We start from the raw sequence: 18,603 nt of genomic DNA on the forward strand, positions 1-18,603 counted from the left end.
CATAAAAAGATCTTTAGAAATACTTTTTCTAAAGATCTCTATATATATGCTGCTAGATGCAAGGACGGTTAGGCAGGGATTAGCAATATGCACCCAGAACTGCTCGTGGTTCTCGATGCATATTGGACCTGACAGATTCCCTTTAAGGCTATGTGCCCACGGGACTATGTATCTGCGTATTTATCTGCATCAAAATCCGCAGCTTTCCCGCAAAATCCGCACCTTTTCATAGGTGCGGATTTGATGCGGCTTTGATGCGGATTTTGCGATTTTTTTTTTTTTTTTTTCAATTTTATAGCCAAAATCCGGACGAAAGTCCGCAACAATAATTGACATCTTGCAGATTTTTCCGCACGAAAATCCGCACGATTTCCGCTGCGGAAAAATCCGCAGCGTGGACACAGCATTTCCCAAATGCCATAGAAATGGCTGGGGAGTAGCTGTGCTGCAGATTTTCGGAAAATCCGCGGCTTTTCCGCGAGAAATCCGCGGCAAAATCCGCGCATTTTCCGCAGCGTGGGCACATAGCCTAAGGGAAACAATGTCCAGACAGTTTGGATTGTAATTCATCTATATGTTTGCCATTTTCCAGACATTAAAAAAGCCGTTAAATTGATATGTGCATGCCGTACAACTGTGATCAGCACTATTGCTACCATAAAAATCTCCCCTATCTCCTGTCACCATTCTCCATCAGCCCCCCTGGTAAGCTACATTCGGATTATGAGACGCACCCCTCATTTTCCTCCCAAATTTGTGGAAAGAAAAGTGCATTTTATAATCCAAAAAATACAACATATAAAAATGATTTTCTACTGTTCTCTTGTGTGTAATATATCTATACTATTTGTAATAATAATAAATATTTTATGGATATATTGTACATCTGAAAACTTTCACAGTAAAAACAATGATTTCCAATTATATTTTTTTAAAAAAAAATTGAATTTAATTGTTTTTCATTGATAAAAATACAAATATATAACATTTATACATTATAATAAACACACAATTAATAATTTACAACACTTTACAAAAATGACGTACGTCTCTAGTATTGTGAGGAACACAGCCCGCTGTGTTCAGTGCAAATATTTTTTTTCCAATGAATTCTGCATATTTTACATTCCGAGAAAAATAATTTAACCAGCAAAATATTATTCTGAAAATTGTTTTTTTTTCCCTTTTAGCCAAACACATTTTAGCATTTTCTTACTACTTTCCTTATTCCTTCTCTTGACACTTCCCAGACCCTTTAACCTATCTCTTCTTCAGCTTTCAGTGTATTCTGATGTAGCAGAGATCAGTTGCCATATGACACAATAGCCATGCGGTGTCACCACGTGTGACTGGTCACAGCACCAAACAAACGTAGCTCTGCTAGATCTATACTTACAATCTATATGGCATATACACAGTCTATCTACACCTCCTCTGACATCCATAATCACATTCCTCAGCTCATCCTTCATTTATAAATGACTTGTCAGTCTGAAATGAATAAAAGTATAAAAGGCAGGTAATATAATTAATTTCACATTAATGTAATGTACAGGACAATAAATACTTAATATTATTAATTCTTAATTAATTTATCTCTTCCCTATGGCTTCAGTTCTTTGCAGTATAGACACGCAGTCAATGTAATGGTGAACTGCATCCTACTGTCCATGGTAAGTCAATGTTAGAATGCAAAGTCCAGCTACAATATCATATACTGGCCAAGTAGCCATGATGGACAAGGCTCCGTTACATGGTGCCAGGTACGGTTTCCAAATATTACGCCTTGATGGACCTGGAGCAGGTATGTGGCACAAGGTATAGACTTGGTACCATGTTCTGCTCACTCAATCTTGAAGACACAGTCACCGGTAGAGCACATGGTGCACCTGCTCACTTAGTCCTCAAGTGTTGATCAAGGTCAAGTTTATTTCTGAAGGCAGTAGGCAGTTTTAAGGTTTCTTAGCCTTTTTCTGTGCCAACGTATTAAACAGCTTGTCCCAGTGAGTGAAGTAAGGTGCATAATTCGACACAAATTTTTCATGATGCAGATCGTGATGACTTGGTCCACCACATATCCCGAAAGGTATTAACCTGTGAGTTGACCATGGCAAGTCATAGCCACAATGATCTTCCACGGACAGGTAGATATGGATGACAAAGACGGCCATTTCAGTCATTGGATGACAACCCAGTAGGATGGGACTGACGTTAGCAAAGAATCCAAGTGAGAGCATCTCCCAGGCGCTGGAGTACTGTGTGGCCAGCACAAAGGTGGCTGTGTACTTGTGATGCATCTTGTGAAATGTCTTATACAGCCAAGGGACCTTGTGATGGAGCAGGTGCCAGGCAAAGTACTGGAAGTCAAACAGAAGCAGGCAGGCAATGATGTCCAGTAGAAATCGGTGCAGCTCTGGTGCCTCAAATTGCAAATTAATTGGTCTCCAGTACACGTAAGCAACAGTCAGTGGCAATATATAGACCAAGTGGCTGTAAACGGTGTGTGCCAGGCATTGAAGCACCATTGCCAGGGTTGGTCTGGACTTTGGCTGCACTTGGTATTTCTTCAAAGCTGGTATATAGTGGCACAGAACATCCAGTGCCAGGTAAGGCAGGCAGAAGAACATGTAGACAGTAAATGAGAAGATAACTGGATAGAATTGGGACTTAACCAGTGCTTCTTTAGATCTGACAAAGTCCCATATTGGCTGCAGTAGGGCTGAGCCTGAGCCATTTTCCCAGACAAGTGTTACTTGCAGGCTCCTGTTCATTCTGAGTAATGTGCTCTCATGTGTGCGGCTGGAGAATATATATATATACTGCCTCCACTTCCTGCCGCCTATCAGCCTCGCCTCGCTTCAGGGAAATCCCAAATCACTTTCCATTACAAAAGGAATTCAGTGACGTCTCAAAAGCAAAACATTTTTTTTCTTTTATTCATGAAGCTGGAAATCAGACAGCGAGAATTTATCACCTTCATTATCTGTGATACACGTGCCAGCAGATTTCATATTCAGTGGCTGAAAAAGAGTTGAGAAGTGCATTTCATAGGAAAATGACTTATTCATGTACAATAGATTGCTTGCATTTGTGAAACTACTGATCCCATCTTGCTTTTCAAGTCGACTGTGACAGTGTAAATGTATTCTAATTCCCGGTAATTTTACATAGGAGACATTTCTCCAGGGGAGGTCAGATCTCTGTTGCACTCACTGCACAAGTTGTCTGGTTAACATATGTTCTGTGATAGTCACTGTTATTAGGGTCACCAGAAATTGTCGCCCCCTAATACCTGAATTATATATAAATATACAACTCTTTCTGTAAACCCCCATTTCCTCTTGTTTCGCCCATGTGTCGCAGTAATTGTGTCAGCTTTGATATACATCACGCATAGGCACAATGATGTACAGTGGAACCTTGGATTAAGAGCATAATTGGTTCCAGGACTGTGCTCTTAAACCAAGTTACTCTTATATCAAAGTGAATTTTCACATAGGAAATAGTTGAAACGCAGACAATTCGATCCACAATTCAAAAATATTTACTGTATTTATACAAAGTTATTACAGTAATACAATATAATGTACTGTATTCATATAAAATTATTACAGTCACTAATACAAAATACTGTACAGTAAAAACATATAAAACACATTAAACTGCACTTTAGCTTACAATAAAATTGTTGTTGACGAGAGGTACAGTATAAGCAATGGGCTCTACTGGTTAGCCAAAAATGCAAATTGATAGACATGCTATATAGTATATACTGTACTGTACAATACGGGGTGGGCTGAGGGCTGCCATGACCCTCACACACAACTGCCCCTCTCTAGCACCTTACATATGTATAGAAAGTTACCTCCAGAGCGGGTCAGAGCGCGGTGAAAGGACGGAAACCGGACACATGCACGGTGAGTATTTGCTCTTATTGCAAATCATTGCTCTTAAACCAAGTTACACATTTTTAAAAAGCTTTGCTTGTCTTGCAAAACGCTCTCAAGCCAAGTTACTCTTAATCCAAGGTTCCACTACATATCACAGAATATGCAGAATTTTACTGGATGCCTCAGTAAGGAACAGTGCAGTTTGCTGTACTCATACAGTGTATATTGGGATTACAGATCAAAAGGTCACATATCCTGTATTAAGTTAATAGGAGCCAATAGGTAACTATAACATATGAGGCATATATGGCAAGTGGACACTACTAAGCACAGTTGTGATAACATTATATTCCAGTTGGGGAACATTATGGTTAAAGGGGTGGTCCGAAGGCCAAAGTAAGTTTCATTCCAAATTCCTACTTAACTATTTTCTAAAATACTTGCATTAAAAATTCAATATCCTTCCCTAAGTACACTAACTGCTATTATATTTTTTCCCCTACTTCCTATGTGATGACGCTTTGTTTGAGAATTCCCAATGCATGCTGGGATACTCAAAGTGTCATCAGGCAGCAGAGGCTGCTGTCACTGCTATAGTGCCTGCCCGTCCTCAAAATAAAGCGTCATCAGTGACGCTCATTTCAGTGGCTGAGCTAATCCCTGGGCGATGCATATGTGACGCCCTGGGCAAGCCAGGGGTCACAGGTCACAACACCACACGCACTCCACATTCCCTGCAGGAACACCAAAGTCAAAACACAAATCTTTGTTGCCTTCCTCCAGGGGCTGGTGTCCACACCAGGGGGTGGGCCAGGCGGTTGGCTCCGCCCACCGAGGAGTTCACAGCCCTGGAGGCGGGAAAACCAGGCAGATCAGAGGGAGAGTTTGAAGTGTGAGGAGTAAACAGTGGAGATGTAGTGAGAGAAGGAAGAAGTGACAGAGAAAAGTGACAGCAAGAAGCCTGAAGTTAGTCCGGGTGTATGCCCCGGACTGAGACAGCAAGGTTGGCAGACGGCGGTGACCGTCTGCAGGAGAGATTGCTCAGAGGTTGCCGAAAGGACCGTGGACGGGTGGTGACCCGGCGGTACCGGAGCGGTATACAAAGAACAGTCAGCACCAGGGCAGGGGCCTTTCGGATCCCGGCAAGGCTAGGAGTCGCCATAATTTGCCAAATCCGTCAGTGAAGGGGACCATTGAGTCTCCCAACAACCAAGTCCCGATTGAAGGCAACAGTCCGACCGTTAAGGGGAGACACCGCCAAGGCACCAGTTTCCCAGGGCCAGCGCCTGCGGGCAAGAGAGGGCTCCTCCGGCTCATATCCAGGTCGGGGAGCGGGTTACCGGTGGGAACCCATCGCTACCAAAGAACCGTACTTAGGTGCAGGAAAGTGACCGTCACCGCTAACTGCAGGGAACATCAGCACCGTAGCCGTCCGAGGGACCCGTCCAACCAGCCGTTTGTTTACCGAGAACTGTGTCGTGTTTACTGGCTGAGTGAGTACCTCTGTGCCGTGCGGCACAGCGCTGCCCCTGCGCCCCTGCACCTCCACAGGCCCCATAACCCGCCTGTCCACCATCCCAACCCCATCATTGGGCTCCGGGACAACCAACCCCCCTACCCATGGAGGGGAGAACTAACAACTTTGCTGCTCCCTGTCACCGCTCCCGGGATTCCCATACAGAGCAGCGGTGGTGCCCCTACAATCACCACAACCGTGGGTGGCGTCACGGACAATAAACTATCCCAACAACCAAACCCCTTTCACTCACGGGCGAGGAGCGCCGCTCGAGTCCCCGGGATCCGGCCCATCGCTCGAGCCACCGAGCAGCAGCAGGCCGCAGCCGCAGCGGCAGCCGGACCCGAGCAGTGGGAGAGCGCAGCGTCCCCTCCTCCGCCCGCGACACATACAATGACAGATCACCCTTTGTTGTCAGCTCAGATTTGCAGTTATGAGCCGGTAACAAAGCAGTGTCAGAATGCAGTGTGCAGAGACTAGCGCAACCCGTGGAAGTGACATAACTGGTCTCTGCACGTCGGCTATACTAAAACCGCTCTGTTTTGGCTCATTACTGCTGATCTGAGCTGACAAGAGAGCGCGTGCTGTCATTGTGCACAGTGCGCAGGGACTAACCCAGCCCCTAAATCGAACATCACCGATGACTCTTCGTTTCATGCAGGGGGCAGAGGCTGTGGAAGTGTCCATGGCCTCTGACCCCTACTAATGATTCCTATGAGTTTAGGATTTATAAAGTTGGCTTTTATACCAGATATTACCATGGACTAATACATTTTTTGGATTTTTTTATGGCGGTTTTCCTTATGGATGCTGGATTTACCCCTTTTACACTTTACTACTAAGTCATATATTCTCCAGGATACACTAAATTGTCTGTTATCCATGCACCATTCTTCATAGGATTTAATTCTATGACTGTACAGTAGGCTGAAGCGTTTTTCCTTTTTCTTTTGACTCTATGTGACTTAAGACTTGAAAATTCTCACATCATGCACAGCACACGCTGAGTCGGCGGCGAGACCATATCACAAATATGCAATATGCTTATTCCGGACCCCATTCTGTTTAGACATGCGCAATCTCACTCAATTCAGTTTTAGTGAGTGAGGCACATGTCTAGTTGGAATGTGGCCGGGAATATGACAAATTTGTGGTCACATGATTGTTCAATCTCATCTTTGGTACAGGAGAATCCTCACAGCACGCGCTGCGCGTTATATGAGATTTCACGAGTCTGCAATCACATAGAGTGACTCCAGAATTTTGTGATAAGCTTAAACAACTCCTTTAAACTATTTTATTTTTTAAACTATTTTTCAATTTATTCTCCTTTAGATCTAAGTTTTTCTTATACAAGTGCTATCCATGTTTTTCATATACAGTGTGTCCACCCATATCCTGTCCTCCACCATTAACTTGAGAACAGCGGCAGCTATAGGCATAGAAGTGGTGTCTAGGTATAGTAAAGTAGCCATGCGCTACGCAATGAAACCACCTATTGCGCCACCTGGTGGATAACAATGGAGTTAGCATTTTTATCTTGAAAACGGAATGAGATAGAGGAAAAAAAGTGAATTAAAAAATTGTAGGGCATCATCAATTCAATACGAATCAACACCTTGCATACAGAAATGCTATGATATGAAACCCATGACCCCCCTAAAACATTGAATGCTGGGCACGCATATGGCGCTCATTTAACTTTGATGCTCAAAGTGGCCACCGTCAGCTGCAATGCACATCTGGACTCTGGACAGCATACTGTATCTTGCTGCACGTTGTGCAATATGGTAGGTGACACGTTTTCACAAGTATCTGTGATATGTCGATGTAGGTCCTGCAATGTTGGTGGAGGGGTCGCATACACCTGCTGTTTGATCTGACCTCACAGAAAGAAGTCCAATGGGGTCAGGTCAGGTGAGCGTGGAGGCCTCTCCTCGCAGCCACCATACCCAATGACTTGTAGGAAGGTCTCCATGAGGTATCGCTTCACGTCCGCAGCCTTGTGAATTTAACACGTTCTAATCATAGCATTTCTGTATGCAAGGTGTTGACTGGTATTGAATTGATGATGCCTTACAACTTTGTAATTCCCTTTTTTTCTCTCTCTTGTTCCGTTTTCGAGATAAAAATGCTAATTCTGTTGTTTTACACCAGGTGGCGCAATAGGTGGTTTCTTGTGTAGCGCATGGCTACTTTACTATACTTAGACACTACTTCTATTCCTATATCTGCTGCCATTCTTAAGTTAATGGCGGTGGAAAGGATATAAGTGGACATGTGGCGCCCCTGACCTGGTCAGGCACCACTGAGTACCGCACCCATGCTGGGGACAGTACAATACAGGTAATCCAGAAGGCTGACCGAGGTGTGACTACACAGGCGCATAGTGATCAGGTCTCACACATGTACCTATGAGAGGACCCCTGGGGATCCCAGGAGGGGGAAAAGCCTTCACCTCCACTGGAATAGTGGAGGGGGCCAAAAGCCTCCATCTCCTCTCAAGGGGTGTGGTAAGAGAGCCTGGTTGCTAGGTGGCGTAGGCAAGAACAGGAGAGGAGGGGCAGTGAGCCGGTTCAGTGCAGAGTCCAGGGAGCTCCGAGGAGAGCAGACCCCTACCCCTGGGGCTGTTGCAGTCTGACAGCGTCCGCGCAGTGGCTACCGACGGGGGAGAACGGTCACCTAGGAGTGCTACCCGAAACCCATCTCCAGCTAAAGAGAGAGCACAGAGTGGGAAGTAAGGAGACTGCTAGGGAGTACCAGGCCCAAACGGGCGGCAGATCCCGGAGCGGGGATAGATCCACCTTTCCCTGCTAAACCTGCCGGTGTGGGGCCCTCAAAGCCCACACCACAACACCTAAAAGCCGCAGCCACGTAGCCACAGTTAGGGCCCATAGTTCACAGGAGGCAAGCAGCTGGAGTGATCTGGCCCAGGCAACAAGCAAACGGCAAACGAAGGGGAGAGAGGCTTCAGCAACTTCCCTGGGTGACCCCCATAGGGACTAAAAGTCGGGGTTACCCCAAACCACCAAGGGCTAAGGAAGGCGAGTTGGTAGTCACCATCAGAAGTCAGCCTGAAGGATACCTGGTTCCAGCCTGGTTCATCCCAGCTACGCCCGGGTTACTCACCCTGCCATCTGAAGTGAGTAAAACCCCTGAAAGACATTCTGCGTGTGTGGAGTTATTCTGCGCCTTGTGGTACTACACATCTACACAGGGCCCTGGGGCTTGCCTCACTCTCAGGAGGCTATTCCAACTAACTGCACTCACCATCAGCCCCAGGCGTCCCTCAACCTGCAGTGGCGGTCCCCACTGACCGCAATACTGAGAGTGGCGTCACGACAAATAGAAGATTTCCTACCTGTGACAAGATCCAGCCGAGTGGAGTCCCTGAAGGTAATGCACCGACACAACACCTGTGGGGCTTCACATCTGGCGTCACGAACAGGATAAGGACTAGACCTGTTCAGACAGGTGACCATGTGCCTGGGCGGTCCGCTTGAAAAATTGGAAGCGCCGCCATATTGCCACCATGAAAAGCGCGCTGAAAAACAACAGCAGCCCGCGCTGGGAGAAGTTACCGCCCACGAAGAGGTGTGGCTACCCAGAGATCCCCTGCAGAGTTCTGACCTCGCTTGTGAAGAGAGCGGAAGCGTCCAGAGACGGCGGAACGGAAAAGAAGCCAGCAGCTTGTTGCTAGAGAAAATGGCGTCTGAATGCAGAGACCCAGAGCCGGGCTCCGCTGCCTGGTGGTGCCGGGAGCTCGCCGAGTTCTGCGATCAACTGGAGGCCAGGGTCGGAAGGCTGATCAGAGAGGGACGGACGGAGTTTCTGTGGATGACCGCGGCGGTTCAGGCCTATGAGGGGAGAGCCGCGCGCCGAGTGCCAGAACGGGCGGTGACGACTCAGACCCCGATGCTGCCACCGATGGGTGAGTCCAGTGATGCCCCTGCCAGCGCGAGTGCCCCGACCCCTGCTGCCATGCCCGCGGTCCCTGAAGAGGCGTCCGGCGCGGCGACGCTGAAGCAGGCCGCAGCCACGCCAGGTGCAGCCCGCCAAGCCCAGGCCGAAGCAGCGATGCCCTGCTCGGCCCACCAAGACCCGGTCCCTGCAACAACGCCCAGTCCGGCCCGCAAAGAACCGGCTGCCACCGCGACCCTCATCCATGCCGCGGGTGTGACGCTGACCCAGGCCGCCGCCATGCTAGGCCCGGCCCGCCGAGACCCCACCGCAGCAGCAACGCTCGTCCGCGCCGCAAGTGAGGTGCTGAACCAGGCCGCAGCCCCGTCAGGTGCGGCCCGCCAAGCCCAGATCGCTGCAGCGACGCCCAGCCCAGCCTGCAAAGACCCCGTCGCAGCTGCGACGCCGATCCAAGCTGCGGCAGAAACGCCCATCCAGGCCGCCGCCATGCCAGGCGCGGCCCGCCAAGACCAGGCCGCCGCCATATCGGGCGCGGCCCGCCAAGATAAGATTGCATCACCATTTCCCCCGGCCTGCAAGGCCAGAGCAGACACCGCTCCCCAGTCCAAGGAGGTCCCTGCTAGGAAGCCCACGCTGGGGGAGGACCCCGCATACTGGCAGCTGAAGGCTGACATGGAGGCCAAGTTCCCACAGGAGATGGTGGATCAGTACATGCTCCCTCCGCACACCCCCAAGAGGATTCCGACAACTCCTGCAGCAACCACGCCAAAGAGTCCCCCGCCTGGGCCTGCTGAAGAAAGTCCATCCCCAGCACTGCCACCAAAGGAGTGCTTAGAAGAACTAAGGGGGAGGGGAGGCCAGGAAGCTGAGGAGCTGACTCAGGAGCCACCAGCAGTGGATCCATGCCCAGAGCCGGAGATGTTGCCATATTCCCGCTGGGATGAGGAAGACCTGACACCGTCTGCTGAAGAAGATTTGCCCAAAAGCCTCACCTGGGAGCTGGTAAGCTGTACCTCGCAGAATCCAGTCCGCAAGACACGGCGCCGTAGCAGAACCCAGTCTTTCCCTGCACCGCCATCCCCAGAGCAGAGAGAAGTCACGGCCAGAGACCTAGAGGAAAAACGGTTCCTGAGAAGAGCCAAAGCACAGGTCAGAGGACCCCTTTGTAGAGGAGTTGTGGAAGACTTCAACTTGAAGAGCGGATATGGCTTTATAGTGGCACCAGGTATGAAAGAGGGCATTTTTGTCAATAGACGAGACGTCAGAGCTCACTTGCCCAGAGGACATCCTGGAAGAAACCTAAGAATGGGAGACACAGTGCAATTTACCATGCATCAAGGAGAAAGAGGCTGGTATGCGCTTGATGTAACACCATGTCCTAAAGAGAAAGAGACAGACACAGAAGAAGAAAGGAAAGACAGAGATAGAGAAAGACCAGAAAAAGAACCTACTGACGAGACTACCACAGATGATGAAAGAGGTCAAGGAAGCAACAGGTGCCGCAGCCCTACAGGCCCAAGCCCTGGTGAGGAGGAATCTGCATAAAGTCCATGTAAAGTAAAGCAAGTTACCAGTTTGAAAAAGTTTGTTTTGCAACGTTTTACAAGTTTAAGAATGTGCCCACATAAACTCATGTGAGAAATGAACCTTAAGGCTATGAACTGGCTATAGCCACAAACTCTCGCAGTGTAAATAGTTACACCAGAGGGCACCACCGCCACCAGAGTCAGCCTGTTTAGGGGCTTGGCTCGTCTGCAACCAGGGAGCACGTCCGTATATAGGGCCTTGGCTCACCTGCGACCAGAGAGCATGCCTGTTTATGGGGCCTGGCTCTCCACCACAAAGAGGGTACCTGGTCAGCACCAACTGTGGAGGCCGCCTCTACATCCTGCCAGAAGAGGCTGAAGGCGCGGATCCACCAGGCCAGGTATACCCTGAAAACCACCAGACCATGAAAGCCGCCTCTACATCCTGCCAGAAGTGGCTGAAGGCGCGGCCAACGTGAGAGGGTTTTGGGTGGGTTAACGGACTTGTGGGTGGAGGGTGGTGATGTATGGTACCTGGTGCTTTTAAAAATGTTTTACATGTTTTAATGTTTTATGCATTTTAAAATGTTGTCTTGCAGCCCGAGGACGTGCTGGTGATAACTAAGGGGGAATGTGGCGCCCCTGACCTGGTCAGGCACCACTGAGTACCGCACCCATGCTGGGGACAGTACAATACAGGTAATCCAGAAGGCTGACCGAGGTGTGACTACACAGGCGCATAGTGATCAGGTCTCACACATGTACCTATGAGAGGACCCCTGGGGATCCCAGGAGGGGGAAAAGCCTTCACCTCCACTGGAATAGTGGAGGGGGCCAAAAGCCTCCATCTCCTCTCAAGGGGTGTGGTAAGAGAGCCTGGTTGCTAGGTGGCGTAGGCAAGAACAGGAGAGGAGGGGCAGTGAGCCGGTTCAGTGCAGAGTCCAGGGAGCTCCGAGGAGAGCAGACCCCTACCCCTGGGGCTGTTGCAGTCTGACAGCGTCCGCGCAGTGGCTACCGACGGGGGAGAACGGTCACCTAGGAGTGCTACCCGAAACCCATCTCCAGCTAAAGAGAGAGCACAGAGTGGGAAGTAAGGAGACTGCTAGGGAGTACCAGGCCCAAACGGGCGGCAGATCCCGGAGCGGGGATAGATCCACCTTTCCCTGCTAAACCTGCCGGTGTGGGGCCCTCAAAGCCCACACCACAACACCTAAAAGCCGCAGCCACGTAGCCACAGTTAGGGCCCATAGTTCACAGGAGGCAAGCAGCTGGAGTGATCTGGCCCAGGCAACAAGCAAACGGCAAACGAAGGGGAGAGAGGCTTCAGCAACTTCCCTGGGTGACCCCCATAGGGACTAAAAGTCGGGGTTACCCCAAACCACCAAGGGCTAAGGAAGGCGAGTTGGTAGTCACCATCAGAAGTCAGCCTGAAGGATACCTGGTTCCAGCCTGGTTCATCCCAGCTACGCCCGGGTTACTCACCCTGCCATCTGAAGTGAGTAAAACCCCTGAAAGACATTCTGCGTGTGTGGAGTTATTCTGCGCCTTGTGGTACTACACATCTACACAGGGCCCTGGGGCTTGCCTCACTCTCAGGAGGCTATTCCAACTAACTGCACTCACCATCAGCCCCAGGCGTCCCTCAACCTGCAGTGGCGGTCCCCACTGACCGCAATACTGAGAGTGGCGTCACGACAAATAGAAGATTTCCTACCTGTGACAAGATCCAGCCGAGTGGAGTCCCTGAAGGTAATGCACCGACACAACACCTGTGGGGCTTCACAGACACACTGTATAGCACTTGTACCTAGTTTGCAACTCTCCAAAAGCACAGATCATTATTGTCAATGCAAGTCTATGGTTCAATGAATCAGACAGTACTTGGATGCCATCCATGTCCTGGCCATATTTCATGGATTGTTTGATAGAGGAAGCTGGAAAACCCTTTTTTTTCCCTTCAAAGAAAAACTGATGAAACTCTCACCAAACTCTGATAGCAAAACTGGCACACTGACCAAACTCTGATCAAAAATATTAGTGAAGCTAGTATAAAAAATCATCCACGTTTCATCTAGAAATAAAGGGCAATTTTCAACACAATTGTCATCTGTATGGCATTTATTTTTTAAGAAAAAAACAATGAGCAAGTTCCCTGCACTAAGAAGAAAAATAAATGATAATAGTACATGTAAATAACATAGGGTATATGACACTATCTTGATCAAAAGAGCCTAAAAGCCATCCCACTGTGACATGGGGTATCCAATCAACATGGTCCCTAATGCCAGTATCTCACCTCACTAAGTGCCAGCATGCCTCCATATAGATGAGGACTGAACAGGACCCAGTCCTGACTGTTTTAAATCTACCTGTGAAAAGTTAAATAGATAAGATGCACAGTATAGCAAAGAGATGATGGTGGGGGAAGGGAAACTCCCATAAGTACAATGTACAATGATTTATCTAAGGCCTAAAACACACTTCCGCATAAAAAACGGACGTGTCTCACGTTCCGTTTTTCGGGTCCGTGGTCCGTTTTTTATGGGCGTTTCTCCGGTGCGTATGACATCCGTGTGATAGCGTATGCTCGCCGTGTGTACGTGTGTAACGTCCGTGTTGGCATTAAATACGTACGTGTGTTGTCCGTGTGACTTCCGTTTTTTGAGATCCGCTTTCATACCCAAATTACGTTGTTAATGCTTCATCATGCGATTCTGGTGGGTTTAATTGGTCAATTACCGTCCCTCATCTGTTTATTAGGTTAAACATTGTTTAAATTCATTGTTACTGGGCTCTTCCACTCATACAGACTCCAAAATGTCTCTATCAAATGAAGCAACAATGTATTTGCTATGGTTGATATCTAGGAGATTTGGTGTTAGGCGACATATGCTTGATTATGAACCACCTGTTGAAAAAAGGATGTGGATCCACCCCCTTGTCAAGCTAAGGAAAACGCATGGACATTTTAACATTCTTTATGGTGAAATGCGCAAATTTCCGCCAAAATTTCAAGCATACTGCTATATAACCATAACGTCCTTTGACAACATCCTTGGCCTTGTGCATCACCAATTGAAACATCAGGACTTTTGACTATTTGACAATTGACCTGATAGACTGGAAACAAGTGTTGCTGATATTTTGATTAAAAACGCACATGGACGGTACGTGCTGCACACGGACATGCTACGTGTGCCGTCCGTGCAGGCACGGACCCATTGACTTTAGCGGGTCCGTGCCTGCGTGTTGACGGACAAAAACGGACATGTTGACCGTGTGGAAAAACACACACACATACTAACCACACGGACACACGTTCCGTGTGGTTTTACGTGTGTGTGCCTTCTACCATAGGGTAACATTGGTCAACGTATCTCCGTGCCGCCGGTATGTGCAAAAACGTACCAAACACGTACCGGGGGCACGGATGTGTGTCGCAGGCCTTAGGCGGTATTGAGCAGATGTGCGGAGCCAACATCTCACAGTATTTTCAAGTAAACATCGCCATCTGCTGGTTGGATAGAGCAGACAGGAACTGAAGAATGGAGAGTTTGCTTCCTCAAGGGAAGAGTTTGAAGGGGACACTGGGTCAGGTGACAGCTGTAACACAGTTAAAAAATAAAAGTCTGGGAAGTCAGCGGAGAGGAGGTAGCCCAAGAGTTGGGAGCAGACGTGTGAACAGAAGACTGAACCTATAGCTGCCACTGTTGAGGTTCCCATGAGCAATCAGATCTCCAAGAAGGCCTGAGTCATACTAACCCCTAAAGTCACACAGACTTAGAAAAGAACCCGAAGACTGAATACCAACTCCTGAATGAACCCAAATATCACTTATTGAATACTGAAGACCGAATACTGACTCCTAAAGGAACCCAAAGACCGAATACTGAATGACATTGCCAGAAGATGACCAGAGTGTGCCGGGCCGTTGATTCCTTTCTAGATGTACGGTACTCAGTAAGGGGACTTACCAACTAAAAATTAGACTTGCGGCTTGCAGCTCGTTAGAGCCTATTTGTTGCTAGATCGAAATATTTAGACAAGGAATTGTCAGTAAAGCTGAGGTGACGCTGACGCTTTCCTGTCAGAGAGACTAGGACTAAGTTAACCCTAGTAAGATGCGTTATTTTGTGTTATCAGAAACCAAGCATACAAATTTTATATTTAGAACTTGTATCTTGCTTTGTATTAATCTGTTTCTTTTTGTATCTCTGATCGTATCTTACCATCGCTACTTCTTGGCTTGTGTAAAATAAAATTTATTTTGTGAGTCACCGTCGAGTTGCCTTTACTGCATTGTTGCATCACCGGGACCTGTTCATAATTACAGCAAATCTGAAAAAACGGGACTGCACAGCTGCTGGTATAAGTGCACTGTGTATATGTGCAATTTCACTGTGGCTATTAACAACAAAATCTAGAATAAAAACACTGAGCAAATACTATGAAGTAAAAGAAAAAAAAATAGTAATAGTCCATGTAAATAACATAAGGTGCTTATTAGCCACTATATGCCACAAAAGAGTGTAAAAGCCATCCCACCAAAGCAAGGTGTATCCAATCATGATGGTCCCCAACACTAGTATCTCACCTCGCTATGTGCCAGCTGGCCTCAAAACAGACATGGGCAGAGCAGAACCTGGGCTGATTGTTTCACACCTGTCCATGGAAAGCTAAATAGACAGGATACACGGCCCAAAAAGGGCTCCGACGGGGCACAGGGCCCTAGGTCATGCGATAGCTTCAGGCAAACTGACAAATACCTGCATAGTGAGGGGACCTTCACAGACCTCACTGACCCAAGAATCCGGGGGCACCAGCAGTAAAGATTGAGCCAGGGACAGAACACCGACCCTACAGAGTTCGCACTGCCCGCCGTATGGATGAGAGACTGTAAGGGACCCACAAACGCTCCAGGCTACGGGGTCCCACCAATCAATGAGAGGTGCCACGGAAATAGACTACCAGGTCACCACACTGGCACTGGGACAAAAGGGACCAGGGGTCTGAACCAGCCGTCCTCAGTGCCACAGCTCAACACCACTGTGAGTAAACAAGTTGCACGGCATCCCCATCGTGTGGTCTCCATTCTCTCTGCGACGGACCCCTACATTCACTCCCTGGGGCCCAGACCTACTTGCGGAGGGCCTACCATCCAGGCTGCCATCACCATCAGCCCCAGAGGTAACAGACTGTGTAGCCGCGGTTCCATCACCATAACCGCAACCCGCAATTGGCGTCAGAATACCAACTCTTTCATTCCCTTGTATGTAACCCCTTTTAAAAAGCGTCCTCAGGGTCACAGAACCGGGCATCGGCCATTCTATAACCATGACACAGCATCACCGTACATATACGGCCCGGGACCGGGCCCATAGCCCTGGGCGACACAACAGCACCGCTACCCGCCTGTCTCCCTCTCCTCATATTGCTCACAGAGGTCATTTCCAGAGGATCCTTACCTCTACGCATAGCAATTGCAACCCTTACCATAAGTGGTACTCAACAGCAGCCTTTGATCAATCATCAAAAGAAATATATCAATATAAACAGTCAACTACTTCCAATTTTTTGAAATTTATAAGCCGCTATATCGTACAGACTTGTCAAATATGCCACTATCATCCTCTGCCCACATGAGATCACAGCAGCTCTCATCTCCTCATTCTGAATCACATTTTCACGGAAGTGATTCCAATACAGTCTATTACTTTCAATAGAACATGTGACTCCAATTTAACATCAGCTGTGATCTGCTGCCACCTCCTGGCGATTCCTGTAACTACACTGTTAACTTCTAAAGAACTGAATTAATCATCTCTCTGCCATACTGGGCTTCAGATTAATCACTGGACAGTCTCTTCTGCTCAGCTATCAATTCACATTGACTAAAGTCCCCGTCACACACAGAGATAAATCTTTGGCAGATCTGTGGTTGCAGTGAAATCATGGACATATTGTTCCATTTGTACACAGCCACAAGCCTGGCACTGATTGTCCACAATTTCACTGCAACCACAGATCTGCCGCAGATTTATCTCTGTGTGTGACAGGGCCTTAAGGGTATGTTCATACAGCGTTTTTTCTGCAGCAAAATCTCATCTCTTGGCAAGAAATAACCTGTGTTTTGGCCACGGTTTTGCACTTCTTCATTGATTTGTATGGGTGAAAAACTGCAGCAAAAATGGTGAAAGAATTGACTTCCTCATTCTTTCACTAATGCAGCAAACACTAAGGAGGATGACATTTCAGAGTCCTGGATTCTCATAGGCTTTGCTGGGACTGTGAAGGCTGAGTTTTATTAGCATAGATTAGCATATAACAAAGGCAAAAAGCATGCTAAAAAAAAAAGCTCTGCAAAAACGCCCTATGTGAACACAGCCTAAGGGGTTATAACTGAAACTGTGTTTAATGGGAAAATAGAGATGCTGCCCCCCCATCACCGTCGTTAGAGAGAAGAAATCCTGAAGACATACAGAGCAAACTGGCCAAGAAGAAGGGGGAGAAAAGTGCTGAAACACCCCAGAAGGTACAGAAGTCAGTGACCCATTCGTCACCCTTCGATTGGCAAGTCTTGCGAAAGAGGACCACGTTGTACAACCAAAGACGCCGCCATTTTAAGGGTGCTTTACACGCTGCGACATGGCTAATGATATATCGTCGGGGTCACATCGTTAGTGACGCACATCCGGCGCTGTTAGCGACATCACAGCGTGTGACACCAAGGAGCAACGATCAACGAGCGCAAAAATGTGAAAAATCGTTGCTCGTTGACACCGCTCCTTTCCTTAATATCATTGCTGCTGCAGGTACGATGGTGTTCGTCGTTCCTGCAGCAGCACACATCGCAATGTGTGACACCGCAGGAACGACGAACATCTCCTTATCTGCGTCCACCGGAAAAGAAGGAAGGAAGGAGGTGGGCAGGATATTCCGCCCGCTCATCTCCGCCCCTCTGCTTCTATTGGACGGCTGCCGTGTGACGTTGCTGTGACACCGCACGAACCACCCCCTTAGAAAAGAGGCGGATCGCCAGCCAGAGCGACATCGCAGGGAAGGTAAGTCTGTGTGACGGGTGTTAGCGATGTTGTGCGCCACAGGCAGCGATTTGCCCATGACGTACAACCGACGGGGGCGGTACCGATATTGCAGCGTGTAAAGCACCCTTTACAGATCCAAAACTGCAAATTTTACCCAAAGTGCCCTGGTCCCTGCTGAACTGCAGAGTATACCGGGTATATTTGGTATATTTCTTTTTAAAATTTTTATTTTATATTTTCTTTTTATTAAATTTACTCTCAATTTCTCATTTTTTATTTTTCATTTTTTAATGCTTTATTTACTTTTTTTATTTTTTTTTTTCATTTTTCATCTATTTTTATTTAATTTTCATTTTTATTTTTATTTTTTTTCATTTACTTTTATTATATTTTACTAAATGTACTACCCGGCTTCGCCTGGGTTAATAACTGCTGTTAATAAAATAGAATGTATTAAGATTCCCAAGATAGAATGTGTTAATAGAATATATTAACTCCCGGGATAGTAACTGTCTCTCTGTTTCTTTCCCATTCTCTGTCTGTCTCCCCCTCGGTATATATGTCTCTGTCTCTCTCTCTCTATCTTTATCTGTCTGTCTCTTTCCCTGTCTCTCTCTATCTCTTTGTCTGTCTGTCTCTTTCCCTGTCTGTCTCTGACTGTCTCTGTCTCTTTCTCCGTCTGTCTCAATCTCTTTCCCTGTCTGTCT

The 18,603-nt window shown here is 47.6% G+C and overlaps 1 protein-coding gene across 1 annotated transcript; it reads right to left on the reverse strand.

The window, feature by feature from the left end:
* Window positions 1–971: 971 nt before the first annotated feature.
* Window positions 972–2,776, reverse strand: CH25H (cholesterol 25-hydroxylase). Its single transcript, XM_075352360.1, has one exon. The coding sequence runs from the start codon at window positions 2,769–2,771 to the stop codon at window positions 1,953–1,955; it is 819 nt and encodes a 272-aa protein (XP_075208475.1). The 5' UTR covers window positions 2,772–2,776; the 3' UTR covers window positions 972–1,952.
* Between the last annotated feature and the right edge of the window lie 15,827 nt (window positions 2,777–18,603).

The sequence above is a fragment of the Anomaloglossus baeobatrachus genome, chromosome 5 (assembly GCF_048569485.1).
Source record: "Anomaloglossus baeobatrachus isolate aAnoBae1 chromosome 5, aAnoBae1.hap1, whole genome shotgun sequence".
Taxonomy (NCBI): domain Eukaryota; kingdom Metazoa; phylum Chordata; class Amphibia; order Anura; family Aromobatidae; genus Anomaloglossus; species Anomaloglossus baeobatrachus.

Coding starts and splice junctions, on each gene's coding strand:
- CH25H (XM_075352360.1), bottom strand. CDS start 2,771: ATGAACAGGAGCCTGCAAGTAACACTTGTCTGGGAAAATGGCTCAGGC.